The following is a 13,692-nucleotide window of genomic DNA, read 5'->3' as shown; positions in this document are numbered from 1 at the left end:
TTACGCACACACACACACACACACACACTGGCTTGCCTCTCCTTTACATGTTATCTAGTTTCGTACAGCAGAGGCATATGCCTGAGGCAGCTGTTGAGAGCTATCGAGCTATTGTTTGTTTGACCTCATCCTGGTTCACTCCCACATTCCTGCAGACAGGAAGTTTTAGGTAGTGAACTGTTGGTGTACATTTGCATTAGCAGAAGTAGACAATGAAAGTAGGAAATACCCGCAAACTGGCATTTCTCGTTATACAACGTCAACAAATGCAAATGAATAATACTTTGTGAACAGACCAGTTTCTGTCTTCAGAACAGTGTGTATGTCTATTAACTCTCAACAACGTTCCTGCATATGAGTTGTTTAGAAGTCATCAATACATTTTAGCTACAGATAATAATGTGGATTATACAGTGATACATTCACATTATGCCATAACATTGTGATGCCTAGACTGTCTGTTAAATGGCTGTTTACAAACTGACATGGAGCAGTGTAATACTTAATGTTGCTCTTAACTACTTAATATAATACTTAGATAAAGGATCTTGTTCCTCGAACCAGTAATCATACAGGTGTGTATTGGTGTTACGCAAGAGCCTTCCAAGCTGGTCAAAAGTTAAATAAATAGACAATTAATGTGAGCACCCTACAGCAACTTTCAGTCAAAAAAGTTGATATTTATATGTATCACAAAATTGGAAATATATATTTTTTTGTACACATGTGTAATTTAGTTACACTCAAGATCAGAAAAGGCAAACAGGTATTCACGAAGCCTTAGGACGGTTAGGAGTCTTTCGCAGGCAAAACAAAGGTGTGGAGAAAAAAAAGGTGTGGCTGCCTCACAGGTAAGAAACGTCACACAATGCCATGGTTACTCGCTCAGCCTTAGAACAGTCATAGGATGGGCTGTTAATCCCTGGAAAGCTTTAACACTGCTTGGTGTCTGCTCTAGTCTGTCCCTGTGAAACAAAATGCCAGCGTTGACATGAATTTTTCAGCGAAACAACATCTCCTCAGTTTTTTCTTTGTATAACTGGACAAGGGGAAAAGCTTACATTTTTAGAAAACTGAATGTTAACATCCAATGAAGGTATGTAACCTTTTTAAATGCATTTTTGTCTCTCATGTCTCTCAAATAAGGGAGTAGGAAAGCAAACGGTCACTAGTTGAGAGATATTTCTATAGAAAATTTGAATAAATATGAAGCTAAAACATTACTTTAAGGTTTTATCCATTTAATGATTCTGAGGGATCCTGAGGGATCATTAAACTGATAAAACAGCCCGTGTGAGGTAATGGCACTCTAATAACTTGCATTTAATAATTGGATGAATTGATTTGTTTGAAAGCAAAACCACTGACAGAAAGATATCTCAATACCTTATCTCTCCTCTTAGCCAAGAAATGGTGGAAGGTGTGAAACCAGCAGAGGATGGGAGGTGGTGCAAGTTTTCCCGGAACAAGTATTTCGTCTTTATTCTGGTATTTGCAGGTCTGTTCCTGATTTACAACAGAAATACAATAATACCAGATGAAAACCCAAAAAAGTGGATGCAAAATCAATCAGCAAATTTGTTGAATTTCTTCAGTGGTCAGAGACTAAACATATCCTCACTAAACACTACAACTAATGACAACTCCACTTCTCAAAATACAACTGTACCACCAACACCTGTTCCTTACGTGTCTCCTGGACCATATTTAGTTGAATACCCCCATGACTACCAGTACATCATAAATGAGCCACAGAAATGTGAACAGGAGAACCCATTTGTGGTTCTGATCATTCCTGTGGCCCCAAACAATAGGAAACACCGTGACATCATCCGCAAAACCTGGGGGAGTGAAAGTCTTGTCCTGGACAAAGTGGTGAGGCCGTTCTTTTTACTGGGGCTGCACACCGGGGAGGAGGTGGAGCAGGTCCAACAGCAAGTACTTGAGGAGAGCAAAGAGCATCACGACCTGATCCAGAGCAACTTTGTGGACTGCTACAAGAATCTCACCATTAAGACCATGGTGATGCTGGAGTGGCTAACTGCACACTGCTCCAGCCCCTCTTATGCTATGAAGATTGATTCAGACATGTTTCTGAATGTACATAATCTTGTCAGTATGCTCTTGAATGCTCAAAAAGCAAACTATATGACTGGGCTTGTGGCAAGAGGCGCTGCAGTACTGCGAGATCCAAGCTCTAAGTGGTACCTACCTCATGACATTTATGCTCCGCCACAGTACCCCCGCTATGCTCTGGGCCTGGGCTACATTTTGTCTTTAGACCTCCCAAAAAAGCTCATTGAGGCATCCAGACATGTTAAAGCAGTTTACATTGAGGATGTGTATTTAGGGTTGTTAATGCAGCACCTGGGCATTCCTCCCACTGACCCCCCAAACTGGGGTTACTTCCATGTATTTCCTTTGCAATATAATCGATGTGCCTTCTCCGGGATAGTAGCCACCACAACTGATCCAAACACTAACCGTGAGCAAATTTGGAATGACTTTAAAAACCCAGGCCCATACTGCTAACCATAAACTGAAAAAATGAAATAAAAATGCAACATGAAACAACAGGGCAGACTTTCCATGACTCTTTAAAAAAATATGTATTTTTATATTCACATATAGGCTATTATGATACTCATGTAAAATCCCCTAATCTCAAATTTTATTGAAACTGAACTAGTATTGTTCCACTGTATATTTAAACTACACAGTCAGACGTTTTATGTAGTTTATTATTTAAAGAGTGACATTTTACATATCTGAGTCTATGTTAATCAAGTTTAAAAACTGTCAAAGTGAAAACATGCAGTCACACCCGTTCTTAAGACGTTACAAAACATGATCCCTGACTGTGTTCTCAAGTTACAGTCCTCTCTGTGTTCACAGTTTCTGGGAAATGCAAGGTACACAGAAACCGATATCCTTAAGCATATTGACCTTACAGTGTATTAAATGGATATTTTGCAACAGGTCAGTGTATGATAGAATTTATTTCTCACTGCGATTAAGAAGTTGAGAATTTTCCAAGGTGCATGAATAACATTATAAACAACCTCTACCTTTGACGTCTGTTGCATATGTCCTATCAAACGGCACCCATGCATCAATTATGGGAATATACATAACATAGGGAGTGAAATAAATTTATCCCTGTGGCCCTAATTTTTAATTACTTTTTAAACTTTAGTGTAGAAAATTATTTCAAACATGAGATTTCTGTTGATGTGTGTAGAAAATAGTTTAAGGCTTGAAGGATGTTCTTCTTGCTTTACTCCTTCTGTTCATGTTCTAGGCCTCATCTTTACTTACCATACTGTATATATAGAGGAAGTGATGTCTTCCAAAAATCCCCTTTTTTTAACGCCTGTCTGAATGTTTCTTGCACTAAAAGACAGGCTAATATCAACCAGGTCACCACTGACATATCTAGAGTTTTTGTTTTAAAGGTTTTGTTTTATGTTTAATAAATAAACTGTCAGAAACTCCACTTACATTTTTATGAACTTTTGGATATTTAGTGATACGAATAGGATAAAACATTAAAAAAGGACTGCTGCCTACACTTACCTTGGATGTTTTGAAATGTTTTTTGCACCTGGGCTAAAGACCGCTTGTGGTTCTGTACAGTAGATACAATTTTTTTTGTCAAAAGTATTTTTATTGAATTATAATATATAATTAGAATATAACTTTAACAGGTACATTATGAATACATTCCATGTGTAAATATGGTTTTATTATTATTATTATTTTTAAAGGTTACAGGGCAATATTAGTTTAAAGTAACTTCTATGAAAACAGGATTTTTTCTGTTATTACCACTTAGACCAGGGCTGGGCAGTTCCAGGCCTCGAGGGCCAGTGTCCTGCAGGTTTTAGATCTCACCTTGGGTCAACACACCTGAATCACATGATTAGTTCGTTACCAGGCCTCTGGAGAACTGCAGGACATGTTGAGGAGCTAATTTAGCCATTTAAATCAGCTGTGTTGGTTCAAGGACACATCTAAAACCTGCAGGAACACCGGCCCTCGAGGCCTGGAGTTGCCCACCCCTGAGTTAGACAAATATTTACAACTGCTGACTATTACATTAGGCTCTTCTGAATATCTGTCTACATTATGCATTGCAATTAAGTGACCAATAACTGCTTAATGTATTTTAAAGTAAAGCTGTACATGAAGGTACTGAATAGATCTTTTTTACATTTACAATTCTGACATGTGAAGTGTGTAACAGTGAAAATCTTAGAAAGGTTAAATGCAGACACTTTGTGGCTATTTTGTACGCCACAATTAAACAATGGGATGAAATGGAACGAGTTGAACCTGTATGTCGACTGATTTGTGTGTGCAATAAATAACTGATACAGCTAAGTTTTAGGAAATGTGTCTGTTATGTGTTTTTTTTTTTTTTACATGTATGTGTGTACTTTCATGGCTCTTTCATCATCCACTTACCTTTCATCTGGAACTCAGTTATGTTTTTGTAAAATTTGCCAACAGCTGTTAAAAATATCTCTTTTCATTTTAAATAGAACAAGACTTAATTGATTAATATGGCAATGTTATCTACAGACACCCACAGTAAGTTAACCTTGTAACTTAGTGGCAGCAGGTCATACAATATTACAGTTGTGGTTAGCTTGTTCTCCTTAGACATTTCCACAGATGAAATCCAGAAACAGCTGTGAGAATTGGCTCAGAAAAATACACGGAGGTGTATTTTCTCATATGTAGCACACAGCAGGATACAGTTAAGTTAATAATACAAGTTTTCACAACCACTGACAAGGACCTTGTACTTTTGATTATCAGCTTCCAGCAAACTAAGTTGGGGGAATGGGAATGGTATTCTGTAATGTACATGCGTGTTAAATTTAACTTTTAAAATAAAAACAGAAGATTTGCTCCTTCGTAGGGTCTCCCAAGGGAAAATGGTCCTGTGTAAGGGGCCCGGCAAAGCGTTTTAGAGATGAGAGAAAGATCAAGGGAACATTTAATCATTGTAGGGGCTCACCATGGAGCCAGGCCTTTTCTCTCTGCTTCATTATGTATCAGTGGTTATTGGGGGACCACGACACTGCTTCGAACTTACAGGTCAACTATGTACAGACAGTTTTCACAGTGTTTCACACACAGATTTTTCATCCATCTCCTCTGCTCTCCTTCCTTTTTTTGCTCAATGTCACAGGTCCCACCATTCTATTAAGATCAAATTGGAAGTGATGACTTGCAGCTGTGGCAGCCAGACTCTCCTGACTCCAACCCTGAACCCTCTGCTTCACCTCTCCCCTGCAGTTGAGCCGCAAGCCACACCCGGTCACCACACTCTGCTTTGTGGACTTTTCTTTCTTTCCCCTCTTTCTGTAAGGCCATTTCTTTGTTTTTGTCTTTGTCTTTGTCTGCTTGTATTTTGCCAAATGGGTCATTGTAACCCTGGGCCAATGGAAGAAAAGATTCTACTCCCTGTAGTAAAACAGTCAACTCAGTAAACTCTGTTTCACTGAACTCTGCTTTTCTCCTGAGTATATTTTTTATTGGATAAATATATAACACATTTCACCAAAACGTTAGGGAAGGCATTTTTACAATGAGCCAACACTGCTTCCATGGGGTAAAACCCGAGATTACAACATTGACTTAACTTGATTAGATAACCAGTACTTCTTGTTCTTTCATTTACCAGTTTGCATGCGTAATCAACACAGCACAGATTTCCAGACTCTTCTACTTTCATCCTTTGCCGTGCAACACATTTGTGGACTTAGAATGATTTAGACCCCACTCCTACAAAACTGCTCAAAAAAGTCCTGCCGTTGATTGATGGTTCAATCTTAAATATGATCAAGCTATCTCTAATAATCAGCTATGTACTGCAGACCTTCAAGCTGGCAGTAGTTAAACCATTTCTTTAAAAAAAAAAAAAAAATCTCTGGACTATTAAAACCCAATTCTTTGATCACCATGATAGAACAGAGAAAACCCGACTCAGAGTGGTCAAAACATTTATATTTCTTTATTCAATCATCTTCTGGAAGAGAGAGCCCTGCACAGCCCCAAAAACCAGTTGAAGAAACTCTAACATTAGAATTTAAAAATGTGTCTCATATAGGTGTTATTTTGGTCCTAAGAATATATTTATTACATGACAGAACCCAGCTGTCTTAACTAATAATAGGACAATCTCCAACCTTCCTTTCACATCCAAAATTCTTGAAAGAGTAGTTGTCAAACAGCTAACAGATCATCTGCAGGGAAATGGCTTATTTAAAGAGTTTAAGTCAGGTTTCAGAGCTCATCACAGCACAAAAACAGCTTTAGTGAAGGTTAAAAATGATCTTCTTATGGCCTCTGACAGTGGACTCATCTCTGTGCTTGTCCTGCTTGATATAGTGCAGATTAGATTAGAGATATCCTGTCTCAGAGTGACGCTGAAAAACTAGTTCATGCATTTATTACTTCCAGGCTGAACTACTGTAATTCATTATTATCAGGATGTCCTTAAAACCCCATGAAAAGCCTTCAGCTAATCCAAAATGCTGCAGCAAGAGTTACTGACAGGGACTAGAAAGAGAGAGCATATTTCTCCTGTATTGTGTTTCCTTCATTGGCTCCCGGCTGAATCCAGAATTGAATTCATAATCATGCTCCTCACATACAAGGTAATAAATAATCAGGCCCCATCTTATCTTAATGATCTTGTAGTACAACATCACCCTATTAAAGCACTTCACTCTCACACTGTGGGCTTACTTGTTGTTCCTAGAACCTTCAGTTCTCAGGCCTTCAGTTAGGAGCCTTCAGTTTGTGTGCCCCTCGTCAATGGAACCAGCTTCCAGTTTGGATTCAGGAGACAGACACTATCTCTACTTTTAAGATTAGGCTTAAAACCATCCTTTTTGCTAAAGCATATTAGTTAGGGCTGGATCAGGTGACTCTGAATCTCCCTTATTTATGCTGCAATAGGGCTGTATCCCAAGTCAGGGTCTGCAGCCTTAACAGTCTACAAGGGCCGCGTACTCAAAGACAACTAAGGCTGGAAGTGGGAGGCTTGTGAAATGGGACAGTCCAGCCTACAAAATTCCGTCACCAGCTGGACACGCCCTTACCACTTCTCCCGATGGATGCGGAAAACACTGGCGTGCACAGATAGAGACGAGGTGGTGCTGAAGCACTTGCCCTTTTGCCCTCAGTCCAAAAAAGTGCCCTTTTGAAAGACGTGATTTTTTTTTTTTAAAGCTGCGCGATTTAAAAAGGTGTGAAAATAATGGCTTGATTTGTGCCCCTTCTTCAAAGACACCCAAACCCTGTCGCTTTTTCACTGTCACCGTGTCACGTGAACACGCTTGCAGTTCATTTGTTGTGAGGCGTGTAGCAGCGGCATGACATAGGACTACTTGGAGTAGGCATAGTAGGCTAACTATAGCGACTGGGAGCCACGGCGGACAACACGGCAGCTCTTTCCCTTCCCAACCAGTCAGGTAACCCATGAATCGAGTGAAATTATTCTGTTTGCCCTCTAAGACCAACCTGCAATTGTTTTGTTGTGAAGTAGCCTGTCAGAAACTGCACATGACAAACTTTGCCAGCTTGCCCCCTCCATCCATCCATATGGATAAACAAAAAAACGACACATTTAAAATGTAACCTAAACCATTTAGGCAACCCCCACTCTCCATCAATTCCGACCTGATTGTGACAGAACAGTGACGTTGTTATTGGTAGTTTGAAGGGTACGGTGTTGGGGGTGGTGCATGTTAAAAGTTTTGAGAAGCACTGGTTAGACATGTTAATTTTTTTTGGTGTAACATATTGGCAACATTAACACATTAATTTGCTAAAGGAAAAATAGGCAGTTCCCAATTGCCTGTGAAAACGACCATTCTGCCCTGTTCTTGTAATGACCACAGTCAGTCTTATTCGTTCTCATACATTTTGGTCTATTTATTTACTAATTTCAGCAAGCATAATGCCTAGGAAAGAGAGGCTGAGAAAGGAGAAAGAAAGGGATCTACAACAGGCAGCCCAGGGAAGCAGTTCTCTGCTCTCCTGGATGAAAGCAAAGGAAAATGAAGATGAAAGGTCAGAGTCAAGGGCAGAGTCAGGTTCTATTTTAATGTTTTAATGTAACCTGCTCCTTGCAGTTAATTCTATTGAAAAATCTTAAAAGCTGTTCACACTTAGTTTTTAATGAACTTAATCAGCAGGCATTGAGCTAACTATTATTTTGTACCTACGAAAGTTATTTCTATGTTACAAGACTTGCAGTATGGGTTATTATTAAAACTATCTGTTTAAGCTTATTATTATGATAAATAATAATACTATTATTATTATTATTGTTCCATTGTAGTCAGTCACAGCAGGGAAGCAGCTCTATGCCATCTACCAGCATAGCAGAAGAGGGAGATATAGAAACAGATGAAGCCGCGACCAATGCAGCAACAGGTTCAGTTAGGCCTACAGACACTGATGTAGTGCTCTCTGAAGACCACAATGAGGAAGAACAGATCGATCACATAATGTCAAAGTTAGCAGCTTTACAATACCCAACAGATCCAACACACATCCATACATTTAAAATAAAGCGCAATGACAGATACGTTTCAATGTGCTGCAATGTGGGCCCATGTCAGCCTGATATACCTTACCCAAAAACTGAGGGGAGATCATTCCAGAAACAGTGGTTTTCTGCTAATGTGTGGCTGGAATACTCACCCACTGCTAATTCAATGCATTGTTTTAGTTGTCGGCTTTTCCTCTCGGATGAAAAATATAAAAGCAGAACAGCCTGGACAACTGATGGCATCAGAAAGTGGAGTACTGCTCTTGAAAAAATCAAACAACACTCCAGCGCAGAGATGCACATGACAAGCATGGTTAGATGGATCAATTTCCAGAAAAAGGCCCTTCAGTCTGCATTTGATGTTTCAGACGTAAAAGGGGTGGAAGTTAGAGAGCGAGAGAGGCAGACAAACAAAGAAATCCTGACAAGATTAATTGACCTAACAGTGTATCTTGCACGTCAGGGACAAGCATTCCGAGGTCATGATGAGAGTGAGTCCAGTGATAACCGTGGCAATTTTCGTGAATTAGTCAATGTATTTTCCCGCTACGATAGTGTGCTGAAAATGCATTTGGAAAAAATTGCCACAGTTAAAGCCACCAAGACAAGGCCCCAGGTGTCACTGCTTTCCAACAGAAGTCAAAATGACATCATTGCAGCACTAGGAACTTACATCAGGAAGGAGATACAACGTGAAATAAAAGAGGCTGAAATGTATTCCATTCTACTTGATGAAACCTCTGATGTTTCACACAAAGAGCAAGTGTCATTTGTTGTGCGATATTTTCATCATATGCAAATAAAGGAGAGATTCATCGAAGTGTGCAATGTTGATACAACTACAGGCCAGGAGCTGGAGAATACAGTGTTCTTGCTTCTGCAAAAGAATGGCCTAGAGATGAAGAACATGTATGGTCAAGGCTATGATGGAGCAGCCAACATGAGTGGCATGTATAAAGGTCTCCAAGCTAGAATCCGTTCACACAATGAGAAGGCCCTCTATGTTCACTGCAAAGCCCATTGCCTCAATTTGGTACTAGTGGAGGCATCAAAGTCCAGCAAGCATTTTGTGTCATTTTTCAACTTGGTGGAGAAATTGTATGCCTTTTGCTCAGGCTCCCCAAAGCGTCATGCTGCCTTGGTCAAATTTCAGGAGTCTCTCTTTCCTGGACAACGTGTTATGGAGCTCCAGCAGCTGTCAGATACTCGATGGGCTTGCAGGGAAAAAGCACTGAAGGCACTTCAGAGAAATTTGAAAGCCATTTTGATGCTCCTTGATGACATCAGTGACAGTGACCCACCTAACCTGGCCCAAGGTGATGCTCAGATGTACAGAAATGCCATTAATTTTATGTTCATTCTCTGCATGGAAATCACCACACCAGTATTCGAAGTCACTGCTTTGGCATCAGATTCTCTGCAGGAAGAAGGGTTGGACCATTCCACTGCCTACAAGGTAATTGATGGTGTGCTTCACACATTGCAAACCATGAGGTCTGAGGAGAAATTTGGAGAGATATTTAGATGTGCATCAGAGAAGGCAGAGAGTTTCAACATTCCAGTACCTACCGTGGTGCCTGGTCAGGAGAGAAAGCGGAAAGTTCCAGTGCGTTTCCAACACAGCACCACAGTGTCTCAAGTAGGTGCTCAGTTTGAGTCAGTGGAGGCATATTTCAGGAGTGGTGTATATTTCACCTTTCTGGACATCATGACTGGGGAACTGAACAGGAGGTTCAAAGGGGACAATACTGGAAGCCCAACGGCCAGAATCATTCAGTCCTTCCAGCCCTTAACTGTGCATGCTAACTGGGTAGGCCCACCAAACCCAGAAGCCATTGAAGCTGTCCACATCCTCTGTGAATTCTATGGAGAAGATGAGGACCAGCTCAAAACAGAATTAAAGGTCTTCCACTCCAGCTTTAGTTCAAAAGACCTCAGAGAAATATTTCTGATACTGAGGGAAAATAATGGCCAGCTGATCTTTCCTGCCTTTGTCAAAATGATTCAGATCTACGCAACACTACCAGTGACAACTGCGACAGTTGAAAGATCCTTTTCAAAGCTAAAAATAATCAAAAATAAACTAAGAAGTTTGTGTGGAGAAGAAAGGTTGTCTGATCTCCTCTTGTTGGCCATTGAGAAAGATGTGGAGATCAATTACAACGAGGTCATCAACATCTACAAAGACATGGCACCAAGAAGGATGCTTCTTTAGAGCAGTACACTCCATTTAATGGACACTTGAGAATATGTATGTATATGGTTTAGAGTTGGATACAGATTTTATCTTTTTGTGGTGTGATTTTTGATTTTTAGAGAATGTTTTGAAATAAAAGTCAAATTGCATTTAACCTGTGCGATTTTTTTATTATAAAAAGAAAAGGTTTTCCACATATGCAAAAAGTGCCCTTTTTTCCCCCTGGAGCACTTGCCCCCCAAAATGTCTGTGCACGCCACTGGCGGAAAACATACTCGCTACAACAAGTCCCTCGTCACAGACGAGTGATTTTGTTGCGACTAATCCAAAACCACGTTCAGGTAGAGTGGAAAAAAACACATACTGATACTATGGGCAGAAATCTGTGCCATCAGAAACTGAATTTGAATAAGTTCAATTTGAATTTGAATTGCTCAGATTGAATCTGAATTGTAATTTGAATAAATGCTTTTGCTGCCCATACGATACTGCTACTGACATTTGAAGTGTGTGTATTTGAAAACGGTGCACTAGCTTAAAACTCCGATATTCACCACTGTAGACGTGAGTCTCAAATAGGAGTATGTGGACCACCACCCTTTTCAGTGAACCAGTACATTTTAGTACATTTCCCTCAAGTACAATAATGAAAAAAAAAAGTGTAGACACATAAAGTCAGATTTGTAAACTGCAACAACACCAACATCCATAATGATGATAATTAAAACATAATTAAACATAATAACATAACATAACATAACATAACATAACATAATAACATAATAACATAATAATAATAATAATAATAATAATAATAATAATAATAATAACATAATAACATAACATAATTAAAACAATTTCTGTCATTTACCATATTTCCCTTCACCAGACATGACCCCTGTACTGCACGATCAACCTGAGTGTCCCAGTCCTGGACAGGTTTTTCAATGATGAGGACACTAGGCCCAATTTCCGCCTGAGCATAGAGTCTCTGAACGTGCTGCTGAATCTCCTTAACCAGGATCGGAGACATATAGTTGGGGTGCCACAATTGAGGTCCTTGTTTTTGCATTCTGGCTGGCAAGTGAAGCATCCTACAGAGTCTTTTCCAGGGTGTTTGCAATACCCCATTCCACTGTCCACCGCATGGGTCACAGAGGAGGTGGTGGCTATTCGCCATCAGGTCATCCACCTCCCTCGGACCCCTGAAGATCTACACATCGTGTCTCATGGGTTTGCAGAGCTGGCAAAACACAGAGCCTTTTTGAAAGCTACTGGTGCAATTGACTCCTGCCATGTCCCCATCAAGCCTCCCAGTGGCCCTGACGGTCAGTGCTACAGGAGCAGGAAATTGGTCCCCTCCATTATCCTGCAGACGGTTTGTGACCATCAGGGCCGCATCATTGACACATATGTGGGCTGGACGGGGTCCGTGCATGGCTCCGCAACAGCCCACTGTATTGGCAGGCCATTTACCCTCCTCCAGGGCATTTCATCCTTGCAGATGGAGGGTACCCATGTCTCCAGCATCCACTCCCCATCATCACTCCCAACAAGAGGCCAGTCCAAGGTTCTCATCATTCCAGGGCAATGATGAAGACAAGGTTCCGGGCCATCTTCCTCCAAGCACCACACCTTTGTGCCACATATAAGTCAGTAGGATACATAGCCATTGCTTCACTAATAATCATCATGATATAATGGGGACTGTATGCTCATGTATTAGGACGCTATTTACAACACAAAACATCTGTTTCAGGTCATAACAACATCTGCCTCGCTGTTGAGGATGTTGTGGCCCCCGAGGATGACGTGCAAGATGAGGGGGAGGCTGGTTTGGAGGCAGGCAGTGGGGCTCTCTGGCGGGATCGGCTATCTGCTGAGGTGTCTGCCCTGGAGGAGGTATCCCTGGACCACGATTATTGTTAGCAGGCAAGTATGCTTTTTGTAGTGCATTGTTAGAGTGCTAGAATATTATGTGTGACATCCATATTAACAGGATTGTGTGCAGCACTTTGTCCTTGCATCTTTTTGCAAACATTTCAGTGACATGGCAGCTGTCGGTTACACCACCCCTGCAAACCCAAGTGATGAGATGATGCAGTGGACAGTGGAAATGAGCACCCCTGAATAACTCCTGGCCACCAAGCTGGAAGACGCTACACTCAGTAGCTGGAAACGCAAACCACCGGTCTCACTTGTGGCACCTCATTCCTTTCTGTGGTCCTGGTCCAGCAGATTGAGCAGTACTGCCTGAGACTTCCTCCTCAGCCATATAGCAGGCCTAGTTAACAGTGCCTGTGCATACTGGGACATTCAGGTTGATCCTGGACTTCAGTGATGAGTCCTAGTGAATGATTGTCATGTTGTGTTGGGTTTTTTGTGTCATTTGTGTTGCACTGATGGTATTCCCTCAGTTCACACACTGTCCTAATGCAGTATAACAAAAGATTTTTTATTCACAGGACTTTGTACATTCCCTTCATTTTTCACATTGTTTGTTCAACAATTCAAATAAAAAGTGTGACTTGTATTAACAGAACTTAAATTATTTTGTCCACATTTTACATATCCTGCACAAACATAAATATGAAAATTATAAGTGTTTGTACAATGGGTCTTATTCACACTACCTTACTCATTTTTTTCCACAACCTTCTCCAGTAGACATATGAGCCTGTCCATTTGCTCGGCACGTCTTTCTTCAATCTCCCTCTGTAGCCTCATGTCCTCTTTGATCAATGCCAGGACTTCATTCTCCCTGTCCCTCTTCCTCTTTTCTGATCTTGCCTCCAGCTGGGCCTCATCCTCCTGTTGTTCCACATCCTGCCCTTGGGTGCCCACTGCTGTACTGGGCCTTGGAGTGTCCTCCTGGATGGATGCAATTAGGACTGGAGGTCTGGTAGAAGGCCTCTGTCCT

The 13,692-nt window shown here is 40.8% G+C and overlaps 1 protein-coding gene across 3 annotated transcripts; it reads left to right on the top strand.

Annotated features, from left to right (window-relative positions):
* Window positions 1-820: 820 nt before the first annotated feature.
* Window positions 821-13,305, top strand: LOC113008031 (beta-1,3-galactosyltransferase 1-like). 3 transcript variants are annotated; one of them, XM_080290670.1, is made up of 6 exons: window positions 821-1,096; window positions 1,256-1,298; window positions 1,404-1,498; window positions 4,545-4,593; window positions 5,201-8,091; window positions 8,363-13,305. In XM_080290670.1, exons 5-6 carry the CDS (start codon window positions 7,910-7,912, stop codon window positions 10,788-10,790), a joined length of 2,610 nt encoding a protein of 869 aa, XP_080146796.1. In that variant the 5' UTR covers window positions 821-1,096; window positions 1,256-1,298; window positions 1,404-1,498; window positions 4,545-4,593; window positions 5,201-7,909; the 3' UTR covers window positions 10,791-13,305. The 3 variants fall into 3 exon arrangements, with proteins under 3 accessions (XP_080146796.1, XP_080146797.1, XP_026000930.1); XM_080290671.1 differs by lacking the exons at window positions 4,545-4,593; window positions 5,201-8,091; window positions 8,363-13,305 and having other exon boundaries at window positions 882-1,096; window positions 1,404-4,383; XM_026145145.2 differs by lacking the exons at window positions 1,256-1,298; window positions 4,545-4,593; window positions 5,201-8,091; window positions 8,363-13,305 and having other exon boundaries at window positions 882-1,096; window positions 1,404-4,383.
* The last annotated feature ends 387 nt before the right edge of the window (window positions 13,306-13,692 follow it).

The sequence above is a fragment of the Astatotilapia calliptera genome, chromosome 16 (assembly GCF_964374335.1).
Source record: "Astatotilapia calliptera chromosome 16, fAstCal68.1, whole genome shotgun sequence".
Classification (NCBI taxonomy): Eukaryota; Metazoa; Chordata; class Actinopteri; order Cichliformes; family Cichlidae; genus Astatotilapia; species Astatotilapia calliptera.
The sequence above is the reverse complement of the archived record's forward strand: the minus strand, read 5'-3'. Positions and strand labels throughout refer to the sequence as shown.

What these genes read in the sequence shown, in the direction of transcription:
- LOC113008031 (XM_080290670.1), top strand. Translation starts at nt 7,910, where the DNA reads ATGACCACAGTCAGTCTTATTCGTTCTCATACATTTTGGTCTATTTAT. An exon ending in AAGGAAAATGAAGATGAAAG is followed by an intron (nt 8,092 to 8,362) that starts GTCAGAGTCAAG and finishes GTTCCATTGTAG; the next exon opens with TCAGTCACAGCAGGGAAGCA.